At 45.0% G+C, this 19645-nt stretch overlaps 2 protein-coding genes across 11 annotated transcripts in view; one reads left to right on the plus strand and one right to left on the minus strand.

Moving 5' to 3' along the window:
• The first annotated feature begins 160 nt into the window (after positions 1 to 160).
• On the plus strand, positions 161 to 7740 carry LOC138630317 (phospholipid phosphatase 3-like). Of its 4 annotated transcripts, none has more exons than XM_069714570.1 (7): positions 161 to 213; positions 479 to 662; positions 3817 to 3974; positions 4084 to 4370; positions 4558 to 4615; positions 6441 to 6617; positions 6721 to 7740. In XM_069714570.1, exons 2-7 carry the CDS (start codon positions 557 to 559, stop codon positions 6817 to 6819), a joined length of 885 nt encoding a protein of 294 aa, XP_069570671.1. In that variant the 5' UTR covers positions 161 to 213; positions 479 to 556; the 3' UTR covers positions 6820 to 7740. The 4 variants fall into 4 exon arrangements, with proteins under 4 accessions (XP_069570671.1, XP_069570669.1, XP_069570670.1 ...); XM_069714568.1 differs by having other exon boundaries at positions 178 to 258; XM_069714569.1 differs by having other exon boundaries at positions 182 to 268.
• A 1471-nt stretch (positions 7741 to 9211) lies between these two features.
• Positions 9212 to 19645, minus strand: part of LOC138630353 (adhesion G protein-coupled receptor L1-like) — a 33230-nt gene continuing 22796 nt past the window's right edge. For 6 of the 7 annotated variants that reach the window (XM_069714626.1, XM_069714624.1, XM_069714625.1 and 3 more), the window contains 11 exons: positions 18699 to 18872; positions 17937 to 18149; positions 17566 to 17786; positions 17058 to 17124; positions 16872 to 16960; positions 15796 to 15964; positions 15537 to 15686; positions 14554 to 14650; positions 14355 to 14465; positions 12571 to 12594; positions 9212 to 12233 (listed from right to left, as the gene is read on the minus strand). In XM_069714626.1, coding sequence (XP_069570727.1) covers positions 10240 to 12233; positions 12571 to 12594; positions 14355 to 14465; positions 14554 to 14650; positions 15537 to 15686; positions 15796 to 15964; positions 16872 to 16960; positions 17058 to 17124; positions 17566 to 17786; positions 17937 to 18149; positions 18699 to 18872 — 3309 coding nt within the window. In that variant the 3' untranslated portion in view covers positions 9212 to 10239. The remainder of the gene's footprint in view (positions 12234 to 12570; positions 12595 to 14354; positions 14466 to 14553; positions 14651 to 15536; positions 15687 to 15795; positions 15965 to 16871; positions 16961 to 17057; positions 17125 to 17565; positions 17787 to 17936; positions 18150 to 18698; positions 18873 to 19645) is intronic. The other variant, XM_069714627.1, reaches the window with a different exon arrangement.

Genomic DNA, 19645 nt, shown 5'->3' on the forward strand with positions numbered 1-19645 from the left:
ATCTTCCCCTTTGGCCTGCACCCTAATTAAATGTCCCCTCGAGCCCCATGGAGAAATACAGAGAGAGAAAGAGAGAGAGAGAGAGAGAGAGAGAGAGAGAGAGAGAGAGAGAGAGAGAGAGAGAGAGAGAGAGAGAGAGAGAGAGAGAGAGAGAGAGAGAGAGAGAGATATTATCCCCGACTGTGTTTCGCAAACATCCTGCATATCTTCAAGGTGACGGATGCCCTGCAACGAGTCCTGACAAAATCTGTGATGACAGTAAATATGAGTAAAAAAATACTTTTTACTTTGACAGTGAAGCAACACGTCAAACACGTGCTGCGGGGAGCATATTAAATACTCCGACAACCTGTTGGATTTAGTTCTAGTCTCTCTTCAGCTCTGCTCCTGAGTAGTTCAAGGGTGCTCCCGAGTTTCTGATGCCAGTAAGTTCTTCAACACGCAGCCGATTGTCATGTTGGATAAATTTGGTCCGCAGAGCACCGGTGTGTCCCTCTCCAGCGCGGACCTCCAGCTCAAACTGACGGACAACAAGAGCAGCCTGGCCGCGGCGGGGATGGGAATGGAGAACGGCGGTGGGGATAAACTCATAGAGATAACAGGACCGGCTTTATCCAAGAGAAAACTTCTGGTCGGCTTAGACCTCCTCTGCCTCTTCCTCGGTAAGTAGCCACTGATACTTGTTGAATGCAACTGCAACATTACATTGTTCACATGCCAAAGATGGGTTCATATGACTCTGCTCAATGTTCACACCATGTGGTGTAAAGCCATGTTATACTGTCAAGTGTTTCTGTTATTTTGTCCATTCATTCAAATATAAACTGGTGCGCGGTTGCGTGCAGACTTTGCTGATATTTGCACTGATTTACTGAAGAACTGATTTAACTCTACAAAGTAGAATGTCAGTCTTCACACGTGCACATTTTTTTTTTTTTTTTTTTTTTAGAGCTAAAACAAATTGTTGATCAATCGATTTGACAATCAACTGAAATGGATTGATCACTTTGGTCATGCCAAAAGCAAAAATACTAAATCATCTCTGATTCCAGCTCATCATTTCTCAGGATTTGGTGCTTTTATGTTTGATTTCACATAATTAACCAAATTTCTTTACTCTTCAACAAACAATCTGATCTGTGCGTGATTCCCCCCCACCCCCCCACAATTTTCTTACATTTTGTTCCAACCAAACAAATCAAAACATCAATGGAGAAAATGTGAAGAGTGCTAATTAACCATCACCGTTATTATTAGTTCTGGCTATTTACAATCTCTGTTCATTTTTAAACTCTGACGTCCACTGGTGAAATCCTCTATGTACTTGTTATTCCTATTAAGGCAAAGAGTTAACCTCTCCCATGTTAAGTTCTGTTCCACTTTGTCTCAGTTCCTTTTTATTTGGTCAACAAAGACAGTCAGTGGCTACATTCAAGCATGATAATCAGTCCTACCAGCCTTCAGAATCTGAGCAGCAAATTAACAGCAGGTTTGTAACGAGAGAGAAAAAACACCCAACGAAAGAAGAGGAAAAATAGACAAAAAAAAAAAGAGAAAGTTGCACTCTCCATCTACATGTATTTTCTCTTTTTAAAAAAAAAAAAAAAAATTTGATTCCCCTCTCACACGCGCTCTCAAGCTATTCGTGCCAGCTGGTTTGTGCATTTCCCAGGGAATTGTACAGTTTCCATGACAACCTCCAGTTCTCAGGGTAGAGTTGGACCAGGGGGAATTCAATTTGGTATAAATAAAAATTTAAAAAAATTACAATCCACGAGTACTGCATATGTTTGTGTGCGTGTGTGTCTGCCCATGACTCTGATTGTCGACCTTCCCCAGAGTTCCCATACGTGACGTGAGGCTGGTTATGTAATGTTAGGTAATTGGAAAAAGCTGGACGAAGAATTAGCCTGTATTAACAGCAGATTGGATGTGTGCAGCCCTGCAAGAAAATCTCTGTTTCTCTCTTTCTTTGTCTGTCTGCATCCTCCCCACCTCTCTCTCTCTCTCTCTCTCTCTGTCTTCTGTGTGTGCAGGCATGCAAGACAGAGACAAGAGAGAGTGAGAGGGCAGGACATCCAGAGACAAACAGAGACAGTGTGAGGCTGGTTCTGGCTCTGGTCTGCTGCCGCATCTACTCTTTGTTTTGTTGGGAAGAGTTGAACTGGAGTCACAAACAACCCCCCCCCCCCCCTCACCCCACCCCACCCCACCCCAACCTCCCCTTTTCTCTCTCTCAACACACACACACACACACACACACACACACACACACACACACACACACACACACACACACACACACACACACACACACACACACACACACACACACATGCGCAGTTCAAACTGGGTCTTTGTTGAGCCCTGCCTTGCTACACTCCTCTACTTCCAGTCTCTGTGGATTCAGCCTGTATTCAGCCTGGAAATGGGAGCCTTCTGCTGTTGCTTCTCCGGGTTTCCTTGGTCCCAGTGGACGGGTGTTGTTGTGACCCTCGCATTCCTTACGGTTTTACTCCAGAGAAAAGGACAGGCTTCCCACCCTTGTTTTTCCTGTGAAACTATGTCTCGTTTGACCTTTTCTCCTTTCCTCAATCCCCCATGTCGTATTCTCTGCATGTTTGATGATAGCTTTGGATTTCTGGTCTGACCTTATTACATTCAGCTGTGATTAAGTGTGTCTCTTGGTGTATAACACAGAGGAAAAGTCAAGGTCAGTGTATCTGCACCAGCACTGACTTTCAACATCCATACTTTTTTGGTACCAACTGAAATATGTCTGTAGCAAGTATCAATCGCTGACAATAAATCAGATTTAAAGTAATGATTTTGCTAGTTTCAAGATGTAATATATTAAGGCGCAGTTCTTGCGCAACATCTTGTGTTTGGATGACATTTAAAATTTAAATGAAAAGAACATGTGTTCATTCCAAGTTGAAACATCACCATATTTGGAAGAGCTGGAGAAGAGCGAGGGCAGGATCTGACAGAGAAGTGGACTTCAATACACCCGACCACCTATACTGGAAACCGGACTGCACCCCAAGCATGTACATTAAACCGGGCCACGACCTCTCACTGAGGCCTAATACCTGAGTAATGAACCATCTGAACACGGATCAGAGGGAGTGAATTTATCCACCGTGACTGACTTTATTTTTCACGAGAGACGTTGAGTGGGAGTCTATTGGAGCCAGTGGTTGTTGTTTTTTTGGAGCCAGCCTCTAGTGGCCCTCAGTGGCATTGCACGTAAAGACACTTCCCACTTAAAATGATGGTGTTCAGAAGGGTTAAAAGGATTAAATGTCAAATTTAACGCCAATCCATCTTCTACCTATCCAGATAAAAGTCGTAGGATCACGAGAGTGATTGGGATTCGTTCTCTAAAAGTCAAGTGTCTGTCTTTCGTAACAAGCCATCAAATATATGCTGAGTCACTTCACTCTGATACAAAGTTGTACAACCTCAGAGCGAACGACTGACATTTCCATCCCTCCAGCCACGATATTTTCATGGCTAAAAAGCAGGAGCCTATGTAGAAAACAGTTTATACTTAGTGAAACAAATGATTTTTTTTAAATATTTTGGCTTGGTTTTGTGTGGATAATGAACCACGGTCGTTTGGTTGTAATCTCCTCTCTAATTTTCTTTATCGCCCCTCCTTTAACAAATTCTGCTCCCTCTTCTTCCCTCCACAGTAGCATTGCCAGTTTTTCATCTCTAAGAGGGATATCTGTAACGGGTGGTTGTTGAGATATCAAGGCATATCTTTCTCGGTCTAATTCAGTTTGTCTCCCTCATCTTCCTCCCTTGCAGCTTCCATCCCTTTCTTTGCGTGTGAGCTGAAGACAGTGAGTCCTTACAGAAGGGGCTTCATGTGTGGGGACCCCAGCATCACCTATCCTTATCTGCACAGAGAGGCCATACCGGACGAATTACTCATCGCAGGTGGCATCGTCATCACCGGCCTCACAGTGAGTACTCATCATCTTCATCGTAGCTGTCAGCGCATTCTTATCCAACGTACTCATCTCGCGAAGAGGATGAGGAGAACGTAATATCTGACTGCGCGTCCACCTCCAGATCGCCCTCGGGGAGTGTTACCGGGTGCGTTTCCGGAGCGTCAGCTCCAAGGCCTTCGTCAGGAACCTCTACGTGTCCTGTCTGTACAAGGAGCTGGGCTGCTTCCTGTTTGGCTGTTGTGTCGGCCAATCGCTGACCAACATGGCCAAGCTCAGCGTGGGACGGCTGCGACCACACTTCCTGTCTGTGTGTGGCGTCACCTACGCGTCGCTCAACTGCACACCTGGAACCTACGTTGCATCAGTGACCTGTCGCCAGCCGGACCACCGGTTAGAGGAGGAGGCCAGGTGTGTGTGTGTGTGTGTGTGTGTGTGTGTGTGTGTGTGTGTGTGTGTGTGTGTGTGTGTGTGTGTGTGTGTGTGTGTGTGTGTGTGTGTGTGTGTGTGTGTGTGTGTGTGTGTGTGTGTGGTTGAATTTGTGTTATGTAGTCTGCTTTTATAATGTGTTTTTCTAAATACTTCTCCAATTTTACAGGAAGTCGTTCTTCTCTGGCCATGCTTCTTTCGCGATGTACACAATGCTCTATTTAGCAGTGAGTATCTCCATCTCTATCTATCTATTGGTCTCGCTTTCACGCACGTTTTCTCTCTCAAGCACGCACACACTCAAACAAAATTGACGCCCTTTCCAATTTCCAATTACCATCACTATAAAATGCAAAGAGAGAGAATGAATGAAACAGGGACTCATCTTCAGTCCAGTTAGCATCAAAAAGCGAGAGAGTGAAAGAGGAGAGGGACTGGAGGAGATACGGGACAAACAGAGACGGCTTTGTTCTGCTGTGGGAGGAGTGTGACCTCGCATCACCGTCTCACTGCTCTGCTCTATTGTGTGAGTGTGTGTGTGTGTGTGTGTGTGTGTTTGTGTGTGTCTGCATGTTTACATGTGTAAACTCCTGCAGTTATGTGTGTATATGAAAGCCTATGTTTGTGCATGGAGGTGCCTGAATATGTGCACTCATTTATATGCACACTTTCAGGGCTGCATCGGAAAAAGTTTGGATCTGCTTACAGCTGAAAATGCTCAGCATTAAGAAAATATAATGTGCTTGTTGCTTATATTTCCTGCCTACTCTAGTGCCAGACAGTATTTTCTATAGTATTCCTAAAAGAGAGTATGTTATTGTGAATATACTGTAGCAAGAAGGTCTGACAGTTTTCAGAAATTAACCTCAGCATCAACAAAATAGTGACATTTACAACCAAGAGCAGCACTTTAGAGGAGTGTTTTCCGGCTACATATCAGTGAAACCGACGTAAAACAACCACTTGCTTTCATGGTTTAAATACGCGGCAAACATGTTTTCATGGAATCTGATAATTCATGTGATTCTTACACAGCTGGATTAGCAAATGAACCATGGGGACACAAAAGCTGTAGCCAGAGGGTTAGAAGAGAGCAAGACTGAACTCCCAGCAGTGTCCTTTTACTGTGTCTCTCTTCAGTATCCGGTGTTTAATGCTGTGTGAGCAGTTCATTTTTTTAGTCTTCACCAGGGAGGTTATATTTTCGGTTCTGATCCAATTCTCATGAAACACGGTGGAAGGGTGCAGCATCAGCCAAAGACAAGCCCATTACATTTCGGAGTTGATATGAATCACGGGACAGATTCAAGAATTATTTTTCACTTTCACGTCATAGGAGTTGGCCTTTTGGAAGGTCTGCGCTCTCTGAGTGCTCTCGTAGTTTTAAATAATGTTAGCGGTGCTTTGGGCATCAGTAACAGACTTAAAAAAGTAGATCAGGAATACTAACAAAATCTTGCTCCTCTTTGGCCCTTGGAAGAGGAGAAACATAATTAATCTTGGAAGCTGCATCAGTGCCCTGATTACTGTATGTGTGAAATGTTAGTTCGCATGAATCTGAAGAGAAACAAGACAAATACAGATGGTTGAAAAATTAAAATTAAAACTGACACATAAGTGCCTTCAGGTGTTCGGTACTCTTTTGTGCCCTTTAAGTCTCTAATGAAATCAGTGATACCTTTTGCCCTGCGTGGAAGTCTCAGCATTTCTTTTTCATGTGTCATAATTTACAAAGGCAACAAGTAAACAAGGACAATGTGTTGAGTTACTGAACCTACTGTCAATCATTGGCGTCACCAACTCTCTCAATAAAATCTCTCTCCCAAAAACAGACCAGCATCCAATCACCGCCCATTTCAACCATTATCTATCTGGAGACGCTACAAATCACAGCAAAACAAAACTGCAAGAATATTTGAACCCCACCGCGATACAAAACCTGAACCTCTGAGCATCTCAGTCCTCCACTAATCTTTAAAAATTCTTTAACTAACGATGACCCAAATGTATTGTCCTGTTCACTAAATGAGACTAAATGTTTATGTTTTGCAGTTTTACCTGCAGGCCCGGCTGATATGGCGCGGGGCTCGGCTGCTGAGACCGGTGCTGCAGTTTTTCCTGGTTCTGCTGGCAGTGTACACGGGTCTGACCCGCATCTCGGACTATAGGCACCACCCGTCCGATGTGCTAACAGGCTACATACAGGGAGCTCTCACTGCTTACTGGGTGGTCAGTATTTCTTTACCTGCTTGTTTCTGTGCATCACTGCGTGTCCACGTGTCTTAAGTCTGCTTAAGCCTCAAGTTGGGTGTGTGTTTGTGCTTCTTCCCAGGCCTTCCACATCTCGCCCATGTTTAAAAACTCCACTTCAGATCTGTCTCCGACGGACACCCTGGACAGCCGCCTGTCGCCCCACCACACTGTCTGCTAAAGCTCACACCCACCAACCCCCACCGCGTACCAACGTGCCCGAAGTCTGGCTCGGATAGACAAGAGATTTGAAGAATGTGAAACCATTTCCTGTGAAATCAAACCACATACCTCAGTATTTGGAAAGATTGTGAGAGAAAAAGGGAGAATAGATGTCGTGACATACACTGTCTGTGGCTCGAACGAGAGAAAGGAAGAGAGAAGGTGCTGATCGCGGCTCCTCAGCTGGTTTTATGTATTATGTAAGCAGCTTGAGCGCTCAACTTTTTGTCCTTGTGACTGATCTTAGCTTCACATGTGACACTTAACCTGTGAGACGAGACTGAACACAGCAACCACTACCACTCTATATATCATTTGTAAATATAAGCAGATTTTCTTTTTTTTACAACTCGAATGATACTGTAAACGCACTTTTTGATGTTAGTCTTATTAATTACCACTCTGCAAGGATTCGGTGCGTAGAATGTAATATATTTTATACCGATATGGACTATATTGAGTAGCTGGTTTATTTTATATATAAACTCATTTTGTTGAAGGAAAGCACAAGTAGCAATAAAGCAACTTTTAATGTGTTGTAGCAGTATGTGATAGCAAGTGTCCGTCCATCTGAGCGCAGTATATCATATAGTTGAGAGAATGAAATGTCTTAACAAAATACCGTATGTATTATTAATGTAAGAGTATGGATGCTACTAGTTCTCAGACTTTTCTTTTTTCCATATAATGCTAAATATGCATGTCGATTACTTACCAGTCCAAGAGCACACACATAATTTTAAATAAATGTGATTTTTTTTTAAAATATTTGTATTATTGTCTCTTTAATTTACATATATGTGTGTGTGTGTGTGTGTGTGTGTGTACATATAAATTTTTTGAATAAAATCGCACAACCTTTTGAAGGTTGACGACTGTGCATCCTGAATTTCAGAACTGATTTTTTTTTTTTTTTTTTTTGGCCTCCTGGGGGCAGCGCAGCAAGCTTTTAACACAACAAGTCAACATAGAGAAATGTCATCATACATTTGGAGGAATGTTTCTGGCCACCAAATGAATATAAGGCCAATATTCACTCTGTAACTCCTGAGGGAATCTGCTAAATGTTCACCAGCAAGTCGCTAACTTTGTCCGCCTTTCGTTTTGTGCTGGGCAGATGGCGTGTTGTGGATTCATTAAAGCTTTTTTACTATTATTATTATTATTTTGTTGTTGTTGTTGTTGTTGTACATATTCAAGACAGCTACCGGCTTTGTCTTGAAACAAGATTGACGGAGCCTGAACAAAAATAAGTTATGGGCCTTAAAGCCAAAACTATGAGATGAAAGATGCTAAAATGCTTTAGAAATGAGGGTAACTGCAGAGCAGGGTAGACTTCTCCGTTGGTTTGTAACAAAAAGTAACACCTGTCACTTTACACACAGACATCTGTTTTTCAGACAAAGTTACACAAATTAGCACAGCTATAAAAGCGACGGTGCGTGACTTTAACATAAACGTGCATCCGTTTCATGCTAAACACCCGAGAGTAAGTTTATCATTGGCAAGACAAATATCCGTATATTTTCAGTGTTTTAAATCTGGTGTCTGGGGAGATGCACGTGCTGACAGGATGAATGTGAACTGCTCTTTGGGCAGAGCATGAGCACCGGAGACTTCCGCTAACCGAGCCAGCTGTCTTCCGGATTAGTGCTGTGTTAACTCGCACGGCGCTCCCAGACCTTCTAGATGTTATCAAACCCAATGAATCCAATGCTGATGATGAAACGAGTTATTTCACAGATGCTGTGACACCTTTTATTTTATTGATCCACCATTTGTCCACCTTTGTTTCTGCACCGACGGCTGCGACAGACTAGTCTACGGCAGAGCACCGGAGGCCTCCGCCAGCAGAGCCAACGAACCTCCGGTGTAGCCCTGAGATAACTTGAATGGGGATGAAATCAATCCTGCTCTTCTGGACTTTCCAAATGTTGTCAGACCAAATGGATCATATTCTAGCAGTGAAATGAATCGTTTCGCAGGAGTTGTGACGCCTTTTACGTAATTTCTTCACCATTTCGCTACAATTTTTCCACCTTTTGACAGCCGCAACAGTTGCGTCGGAGGCGACGGCCGTAAGCACATGTCAACGGTGTTTGTGTAATTATGCTCCCTGGCAGAAAGGGAGTGCCCTTGCACACTGCAGGTTTAAGTAGATAGTTCAAGAAAATAGCACTCAATGCATTCTTCGACTGTCTACAAGTGTATTTCTCTTCATCGCTGCCTGCTGGCCTATTCTGTTTATATCTTTATACGGCTCATCAGTACCTGTTCCACCTCATTTTCTACTTTCGACATATCGAGTGTTTCTGAACGCCTCCGTCTCTGTGTACACAAACACAAAGAGAAAGACGGGAACATTTATTTCACATGTTTACTTGAACTTCAATAGCAATACAAGACAATCAGAACACTTGAGGTCGATATGTACAAGGATCTCAGGGGGCGGGGGGTCGCAGAAAAGTTCTGAGGTTTTATATGATCTCTGGCTCTGCAGTCAAGAGGTCCGTTGCTATGACAAAGTCCATGGCAACAAGTTCCATCGCCAGTGGCAGGTCGCGGGGCAGAAGTTTTGGTCTTGATGTGAAATAGGATTGGTCAAGAGTTCAAAATCAGTAGGAGGGGATGTGTGTGTAAGAGCCCCTCCAGTTGGTATTGATAAAATGCTTCACTGTGATACATTAATTATACAAGAATGATGTATATACACACACACACACACACACACACGCACTCGCTCTCTCACACACAGATACACACCCTTACACGCACACATGCTCATCAAGCTACGCACACACACTCGCATGTACGGTCACGCACACTTCAGCACTTCCTCCTACAGTATGTAGCCTTGTAAAGCCACTATAAAGTCATGCACATGTTCTTTGAAAGGATTTTTTGGCAACACACAAGTGCTTCTTTGACACACTGTTTGCTTGCTACAGGGAGGGGCAACACCCAGCCGATGAAGCAATAGAAACTTAGACGACGGGCTGAGAAGGATAAGCACCGATGAGATGGGAAGACACAGCAGGGTTTCAGGAGAGAGAGCAGAGGAAGAGGAGGAGGAGGAGGAGGAGGAGGAGGAGGAGGAGGAGGAGAAGGAGGAGGAGGAAGAGGAGTTTTAAATGGATCACAGTCATACAAAAGTAACAAAACATGGAAAGGGGGAAGTCTCGTGGTGATCGGGAGATAGAAGCAAGGAGGAGCAATCACAGTCATTGTTTTCATTGTTACCGTCATCATCCATCATCATTAGCCACTTTGTCATCATAATCATTGTCGTTTCCATCAGTTTGATCATCATTATTTGTTGTTTTTATCACCATCCTCCTCCTCCTCCCTGGTTTCTATGCCCCAATCACCACCGCCCTAGTCACAGGCTCGTCACCCGCTGCATCTGTCCGTCGTCTCCCTCAGAGATGGGCTCTGCTGTGTAGCCTGCCTCTCCGTTGGACGCCAGCGGGGGTGGCTGGTAGAAGGTCTGCAGGTGATTGGGCCGCGGGCCCAGCGGGGGTCGCCCCAGGCTGTAGGGCAGCTCCAGGCCGGACCGCTGGGACTGACCAGTGGGGCTGACTTCCTCTGGACCTTCAGGGCTGCTGTCCGGGTACGAGAGGGTCGGTGGGGAGGTGCGGGTGTAGAAGCGGGGAGGGGAGCTGCTGCGGCTGTACACCTGCGGGGAGTGGCGGGAGTAGAGGTTGCTGGGAGGCGAGTTACTATCTCGTGGAGCGAAGATATTTGTCGGCGGAGAGCTTCGGGGGAAGATGCTGAGTGGCGGCGAGCGGCGGTCACCGGGGTAGAGTGGAGAGGGGTTTGAATCTCGGGTATAGATAGGTGAGGAGTCAGGGTCGAGGTCAAGGTCAGGGGTCAAAGGCAGAGCGAAGCTGTCAGAATCCTCTCGTTCGCCATGAAACCGAAGAGACCCTCTGTCTTTCCCTCTTTTCCTCCCGTCTAGACCTCCATCTTTGCTGTCAAACAGGAAGGATTCCTCCCTGTCTATATCCATCCCTCCCCTCCACACATCCAGCGCTCTATCTTTCTGTTTCTCATTCTCCCGCTCCATCCCTGCTCTCCAACCATCTCTGTCCTTTAAAAACAAGGATTCATCTTTCTCTCTGTCAATCCCACTTCTCCATCCGTCCATCCCGAAATCTTTCTTCTGAGTTATAAAAGTCTCTTCCTGCTCTGTCTCCGCTCCTCGCCACACCTCCATCCTTCCATCTCTTTTCTCCAGCATGTGAGACTCCTCCCTCCCTCTCTCCACGCCGCCTCGCCATTCGTCCATCTCCCCATCTCTCTTCTGAGAGGTGAAGGATTCGTCTCTCCCCATCTCAGCGCCTCCCCTCCATTCATCCATCATTCCGTCTCTTTTTAGTAGAAACGTCTCATCCTTCTCTCTGTCCTGGCCGCTCCTCCACGTCTCTATGCTTGCCTCCCTCTGCTTCATCAGCAGCGGCTCTTCCAGAGCCTTGTACAGGGGCTCCGACTCCTGTGGGGGAGGGGGAGGAGGAGGCGGGAGGGGCCTGTCCCGGTAACGCTCCCGGTCTCTCTCCCTTTCTCTCTCTCGGTCTCTGTCCGTCCCCCCGCTCGACTCCGCTGTGCTGCGGTGGCGGGACAGAGTTCCAGGGGTGCGGCTGAGGGTGGAGTAGGGCCGAGCTTGAACATCAGGCGGACGCGCTTGCTGCCTGTCCTGGAGCCCGCGGCGGCCCAGAGTGCCTTGCAGCTGCGACCGGTCCCCGTCTTTGAGCAGGTCACGGGACTCCAAATCTCCAGAAACGTGTGCGTGTGACCAGCCGTCTTGTAAGCGTGGCGTTGTGGCGTGATCTTGTCCACGTGTTGTGGAATGTGTCTCAGAGTCCGGTGTGAGGTGCCTTGTATGCGCCCAGCCCTCTTGTGCGTTGGAGCGTGTGTTGGGCTGCATGGTGGCAGCCCAGCCCTCTTGGGGTGGCTGTGGGTGTCGAGTTAAAGTGGCCGTGTGGGTGAGAGCTGCCCTGTCGTGGTGGTGTGGCCTCGCCAAACTCCCGTAGCGCTCGGGCGGGACGGGCATGGGGACCGAGGGCCGCAAGTTGCTCTGCACCAGCTCTGAGATGATCATCTTCTCCAGCGCTGCGGCGTCAGACAGATTGCGACGCATCCCCACACCGCTGCTCAGATCCGTGCCCCCGTGCGGCGTGAGGAGGGCCGGGGAGATGTCGTCCCCTCCCATCCCAACTCCGCCATCCCTCAGAAGGTCAGTGCTGCCCACCACTCCAGCTCGGGACCCGGGTGTTGTTCCCAGACCGTGCAGGGTGAAGGTGTTGGGGGTGTAGCCTCCGTTGAGGCACACACTGTCCAACCCACAAGGCTCCTGGCTCTGAGACACACCACCCTCTGTTTGGAGAAACAGGAAGAGGCCAATTACAGAAAGACAGGGAAATCATTAAAAAGAGATGCTTTTATAGATAAATATGAATGAACAAATTAATGAATGAGCAGAGTTTGGTGTTCATGTGCCTTCTGAGGGTGTGGCTTGACCAAGGAGATTTGGGTATTAACAATATTCTCTGATGAAATGTTTGATTATGTAGCCACATGGAGAGATGTTCGTTATGCCTTCATGATCTGTGCAGAGTGCAAATATTGCACAGATATTCTATGAATTGAACCACAGTGCACGAGGAAGTGGCGCTCAATGATTCAAGTGAGCACAAGAGGGAAGAGCTCATACTCTGTTTGTTTCTGAAGGTTCCTACTGGTCCACGTTAAGACAGAAAGACAGAAAAGGAAAGAGTCAAAAAACATCCAAAAGACAAACAATTTAAAAATTGCAAAACAAAAAGCAAAATAAACAGCCCAGTGTCTTTCCCAGGATGTCAAATACTGCCATTTTAATTTGTGGAAAAAAGGCATGACGCCCACCTGACAGAAAATCTTATTTCACATGCTTCTCTTTAAAAATATTTGAAAATAAATACTGTTACAGCTGTTGGCATCAAAGAGACACACACAAGGTGCCTTTTGGCATCACCTCCGTGAGAAGGAGGACAGAAGGTCATGTGACAAGAGTACAAAGAGTGACAAAGTCCAATAAAGTAATAAGGAGGTTGGGAGCTGTTGGATGGAACAAACACAGGATGACGCCCGGGAGACAAGTGTTCCAGTCTGTGAAAAAGCAAAAATCTATTTGGATTTGTTTTAAGTCATTTTTGTAAAATACTTTACATGACTTTAAATACGTAAAATTATGTCATTTAACCCAAACCGTGATCTTTTTCTCACCCTAACCAAGTAGTTCTGGTGCCTAACCCAAGCGGCGACCAACAGTGACGCCAGCCATCGGTTTGTGAACTGACGTTCTGAAGCTTTGAGTTTTGGGTTTTTACCGTTGCCATTTTGCTATTTTGGAGCCAGAAGTGACCATATTTGGACGAGCTGGGGAGGAAGGAGCTGACTCGATTTGATTGGCAACCTGAAGACACTACGTGCCACCCACTGATAGTGTAAACATGACTGCACCACAGGCCTGTCAATCATACAAACACGCCCCTAAAAAAGGCTGCTTTTTGAGACGTAATATCTAATTCATTACATTACATTACATTTCATTTAGCTGACGCTTTTATCCAAAGCGACTTACAATAAGTGCATTTCAACCATGAGGGAACAGACCCAGAACAACAAGAATCAAGAAAATACAATTTTCTTCAAGAAAGCCAAACTACAAAGTGCTATAAGCAAGTGCCATTTTAAGCGCTACTAAAGTGCTACCTATAATTAATGAAGCACCACAAGACTAATCAGGAGAAGTGAATTTAGAGAAAGACAGCCTAATGACTAGTGAAAAAGATCAATTGACTTTGCATTTCATAAGAGAAGATGAATGGGAGTCATTGGAGCCTTTTTGGAGTCAAAACCGGTGGTATTGCACTTCAACTCACTTCTGCATTGGCCTCATTTAACAGACCCGGAGGCTACGTCCTTTTTTTTTTTTTTTTTTTTACAGCATATGGCTTTACCCTAACCAAACTATAGCCATGTCACATTTCACCCAAACCATGATCTTTACCTAAACCTAAACACATGTTATTTGGTGCCTAAACCGAAGGCACCTATTGCGTACGTATAAGATGTCAAACGGCAGTGTTTGGCACCCTGGGATGACAACGGGCTGATTACAATAAAACAAACTCACAGCACTCATACTCACAATGAACATTTACATTTTTCATTTATACTATACAGAAACTGAAAATGACAAAGTGTACAACGCAAAAGTCTTAGGCTCCTAGCAAAAAAACGTGTTTAAGATTACTCGAAACAAAATCTTTAAAGTTACAGATGGTTACTGCGTATAACGGTGCTTTTAAATAGACATGAGGTATTAAACGTAGCCTCCGACTTTTGTGCGTCCACATAAAAGAGAACACAACTAAAAGTAACAGCAGAAGAGTGCACATGTAGAGAAGAATAATTAAGAAAATACAGAGCCGTGACTACTGCAATGAGAAGTACCTGTGGAGGTGAAGGGCTGATTGTATCCCTGTGCCAGCATTGTGTCATAAGGAGAAGCTCCAGCATGAGTCTGCAAGACTTGGTTAGTTAGGAAATGGTTCCCCAGAGCAGCTGACAATGGAAAGAGAAGGAGAAAATGAATATCACGTTCTTCACCCACAGAGGGGACGAAGCTGAGATTTTAAAAGGTGACATTCACCTCGGTTAAGAGTCGGAGTGTTGTTCACATCTGCAGCGATGAAAGACGATTCAGTCTGTCTGCGCACAGTGTCATTCCACATCCGTCTGATACGACTCTGGAAAAAAAAGGATTAAAAAAAAAAAAAAAAATCAATAGCTTATACCACTATTGTCTTGTCCTATTGCCATGGTTTTTACGGGTTCCAGGTAGTAATGCCTGACTACCACCAGAAGGTGGCGCTAGTGCCCCTGAAAGCTGTTTGTCAACTGTAATTCAACAACAGAAGAAGGAGGGGACGAACGCGTTACTATCACACTCCGGTAAAATGTTTGTGGCTGTGAGATTAGACGCGACGGTAAAAACAGCAGAAACATGCAAAGAAGACAACAACCGTCAAAAAGTTCATCAAAAAATGTACAAAAACGAGGTGCTGTGCAAACTCTGCCAGCTAAAGCCAGCATGTCATAAGTCTCCCACAGCTATGCACAGTCATTTCAGAGCAAAGCACCCAGCAGACAGTCCGTCTGTAGTTCAACAATCAATGGCTAGCTTTGTCTCCAAGATAGAAGTTTCTGGTCCAACCAGACCTCCTGCCAACGTCCTCAGAGACAGAAAAATAATCTACAAGGGGTCAAAACTCAAGCAACGCTTGCAGCGTGAGGAAGAAGTTTAACATTAGACCAATGGCTTTCGGCTTGTGACCTTCTCTGGTTGACCCTGATGGGAGCCACAAGCCGAAAGGCGTAGGTCTAATATTAAAGTTGCTCTACATACTGCAAGTGTATTTGACCGCTTCTAGCTTTGACACCAGGCAAACTAAGTTTGATGTTACGTGCTCATCACAAAGATCGATGGCTGTCATGCTTCTCGATGGCTTCATCAAAGGCGAGGGCCAACGGTTCCCAGTCAATATCGAATAGTGTTTTTGCTTAAAATGCATGTCACCAGTCTGCTTCACAGAGAGAGAAAGCCATAGACAGGTAGAGTGTAGTGTACCGTACCTGTCTGTTAGCAGTAGCTCTGCGGCTCTGGCTGCTGGTGTAGCGGCTGTTGGATCGAAGGGCAGCACCCTTCACCGAGTCTGGAGAGCTGGACGAGGACGTTGCACAGCACTGCGAGAGACGCAGGCATCGTCCGTAGTCCTTCTGACCCTACGCGAAACATAAATCATGTACATGATGGGTTTAGTCACAAATGATCATGTGACAGGCAGACACTGGCAGTTACAGTATATACTGACTCCAGAACATTGAGGCCGACCTTTCTGGCGAGGGTGCAGTGCAGTATGGTGATAAGGAGGCCCTGGGCCGTGTTGAGGGAGGAGAACAGGTAAGCGAGGAGGAGAGACGGAGCTGAGAAGAACATCAGGCCCGAAGACCAGGTAACACTCTGCAGGAAGAGCAGCGTCAGGGAGCCCACGGCCCACGCCCTGCAGACACCGGATAAATGTCATTTCATTTTTCTGACAAGCAAGTTCTAAAAGAGATCACTTCCCTTCATCCATCAGGGTGTTCTTTTAATTATACTGTTCTCCTCCCTTGAGCTTAAAATAGACAGTACTCAACTATGCTTCTATTTTACAAGGCAGCTAAGACATGAACAAAAAGGGAGCAAGGGTGTATCTAAATATGTCAAAGTTTGAACACTCAAATCTGTCTGAAACTCCCTATCAACAAGCTCTAGAGTTTAAAATAGCAGCTAAAAAACAGAATGAAAGAAAGAGCATTGTGACAGATGTGGGTGCATGAACTTAATGCAGGCTAGTTGTTAGAAAGACACATCAAGGCTGACTTTTTGTCCTTTTTATGGGTGGAAGCCTTGTTTTTCTCATTTTATTTTGCAATCTTACAGCAATGCTAAGGTTTGACCTATATTCACTTAAAACGATGCAGAGACTACACAGGGTCATGCTGCTGCCATGAATGCTGCAGTGGCTTTTATTCTCGTTTTAAAAAGCCTGATTGCTTGACTTAACACTGTTCAGAAATGCTGCTGCTATAAATCTCGACATAGACAAGGTTGTTCTGACATAACAGACTGCGTCCAGCTCTAGAAATTAATTCCCTGACTCATATTTATAGTTTTTTTTTAGTTTTTTTATTATTATTTCTTCCTCTGATAAAATTTTGATCGAGGGTCAGGCATTTAAAAGAAAAATCTTGAAAGATATAAAAATACAAAATAATATTTTAAATGAAGATGCATCCGGAGGATGTTTACTAAAGCACAAGTTTGGTTATATAAATCCAGCCACTTTCCCACTTCATAAATTCACTTTTACATTCTAACGAAACATAATCATCCACAACAGAACAGCATGAGACACGATTACTAACCTCAGGTTATCATGGCGATTGGAGTCTGGCTTTAAAGCAGCAGTGCTGTGCATCTTATGCAAGGTCATCACCAAGACAACCAGGTTCAGCTGAGGCCAAAAAGGACAAATATCAAACACAGTGGAAAAAATATTCATTGATAGTGACTGAACATGAAGTTATGAACATGACAGCATGAAGCCTCACCGTAATGACAACAGCGACAGGTCCAAGGAAACTCCAGATGAAGTAATTGTCTGTGCGTAGCCAGCATCTACACACACACACACACACACACACACACACACACACACACACACACACACACACACACACACACACACACACACACACACACACACACACACACACACACACACACACACACACACACACACACACACACACACACACACACACACACACACACACACACACACACACACACACGCGCCCAAACAGAAGATATAAAAACAAATCACAGGAAAATATGATCCTTCAAAATAAACTCTTAAAGCTGACACAAGAATACAGAGATTTAGGAAGTAACTGTCCCCATCCAAAAATGTGCATGTACACACACACACACACACACACACACACACACACACACACACACACACACACACACACACACACACACACACACACACACACACACACACACACACACACACACACACACACACACAAGCGCAGACATTAGTCAGCTTACGCGGTTTTGGAGCCGTATCCTCTGAAGTCAATGGCTGCGGACACGGCCACCACCAGCCCAGGAACAGAATATCCACACAGGTAGAAATATTTCCTCCGGGAATTACGTCCCTCGAACACCTCCCGCTGCAGCAGATACAGCTCCACCCCCTCCAGACACAACCAGCAAAACACAGAGAGCAGCGAGAAGTGCAGCAGACCCGCAGTGATGGAGCACACAACCTGCAAATGTGAATGGAAAAATCAGTGACCACAGCATCCAAAAAAATGACCCTCATGTCAAGATCAACACACAGCACTTTAAATTATGCATACATGCTGTTAAATGCTTCAAAGTACTACAGTATTCAAAATCAATGTCAAAATACTAACAGTATATTGAGTCTTGTTGGCACCGACGAGGAAGAGAAGCTCAGTGAGGAGCAGGTTGGCCCACAGGTTGCAGTGAATGGTGCTGTGGTCCGTGTGCCATGGTGCCCCCTGGCAGCACAGTGTGGTAAGGCAGGTAGCCAAGCACACCAGAGCCACAGAGATGCCGACCCAGGAAACCACATAGACCAGCAGCTCTTCCACACCGACCCCGAACTGACAAAGAAAAAGCAGTCAGGAAAGAAACGGTAAGAGGTTTATTTATGTGATCATAAAGAGTTAAATGTATGAATGCCGAAGTCTGTGTTATGGCGGGTTTGCGATCATATATGGACATATTGCGTGGTGTAGAGAGCTGTGAGTTTGTGTGTGTGTGTGTTTAAATTCATTAAAATCACACCCAACAAAGACAACATCGTACAGAGAACACTTAATTTAATTTCATAGCAGAACAAAATATTCTGCTGCATTCATCACTCTCCTTCTTGCAGCTCCAACAACCTACAATCATCACCCGCTCTGTGCTCGCTTTTTAAACATCTTGAAGAGGACAGCAGAGGTGAAGTCCAGCTGTGCCATCGCAAATGGATGGGTTAGTTTGACAGCTGGCCATTTAAAACTAAAGCAGTAATTGTTTGTACAGAAAATATTTGTGCATGGCTGTTTGCTGTGTCAATATTGGTTGAATATTTGACAATGAACGGAAAACTGTATCTCTGTCTGCCATTAAATGTTATGTATTGATATGTGGTGTGTCTTACTTACAGCCGGTTGTTGGTACGTCATGAGGACGGCATAGCTGGACAGATGATTGCAGGCGCAAGTAGTGTGTGTGTTGTTTGTGTGTAACAGACGGCAGCCCTGCGTGGACCACCTGCCACTTCCAGAAACCCCTGACGCGTTCCAGAAAGAACAGTTGGGACCAAAATGGTTCTCCAGCTGTGGACGAGAACAAAAAAACCCACAACAAAAGACATGTTAGTGTCTCCAAAAGATATTTCCAGTGCTCAAAGTGTCGGTAGGCACCAGTACTGGCACTTCCACATTTTACTCTTTGGGAAACCGTGGCTTTTTTTTGTGCACGGTCACTCTCACACTTTTCTGTCCTCTCCATATCAGGTAATCTGGTACGACTACATTACCCAGAGGGCACTACGAGAAGCTCACCTTGCTCCGTTCTCAGCTAGCTGGTTTTCTCTGTCGGCAGTTAGTCTAAGTAACGTTACTTTGACCTTAAATGTCAACATGACAACACGAATAGTCAGACGATGACACAACGGAGCTTTGAAAGTCAAATCCAACCCAATCAGAACTAAACGCGGGCTGCACGCTAACGCTAGCGCTACTGCTAACCACAAAGAGCCAGATGATGCAACGTTAACATCAGCAAAAACACCTGCGAATACAATTCAGTTTAAACCCAGAACATACTGTAAATATGCTAATATCTTATTCAATATAAATAACTTTATTTATTAATTGCCTACTGTTTCTTTAGTCTGGTGTTTCCAGACCTAAATTCACTATGTGAATATATAAGTCTGGCCATCATCCAGTTGTTGAATCCCAATACGCGCAGATCTCAGGTTCATGGAAACTGTTCGAGCAGCCTTTAAACAATCAGCAGTGACCACCGTATTTTCCCAAACTTTATCACCACTGCAACTACATTTAGAAAATAACACTTAGCTTCAACATCGTTTCATTAGCCT

The sequence above is a fragment of the Brachyistius frenatus genome, unplaced genomic scaffold (assembly GCF_029030835.1).
Source record: "Brachyistius frenatus isolate BFR_SWC_R1_liver_20210118 unplaced genomic scaffold, ASM2903083v1 Contig_132, whole genome shotgun sequence".
Taxonomy (NCBI): Eukaryota; Metazoa; Chordata; class Actinopteri; family Embiotocidae; genus Brachyistius; species Brachyistius frenatus.

Bases quoted from the DNA above. Each gene is read 5' to 3' on its own strand.
- LOC138630317 (XM_069714567.1), top strand. From the start codon at position 455: ATGTTGGATAAATTTGGTCCGCAGAGCACCGGTGTGTCCCTCTCCAGC. The intron at 3,975-4,083 runs GTGAGTACTCAT...GTCCACCTCCAG, and splicing joins TCGTCATCACCGGCCTCACA to ATCGCCCTCGGGGAGTGTTA. The intron at 4,371-4,557 runs GTGTGTGTGTGT...CCAATTTTACAG, and splicing joins CGGTTAGAGGAGGAGGCCAG to GAAGTCGTTCTTCTCTGGCC.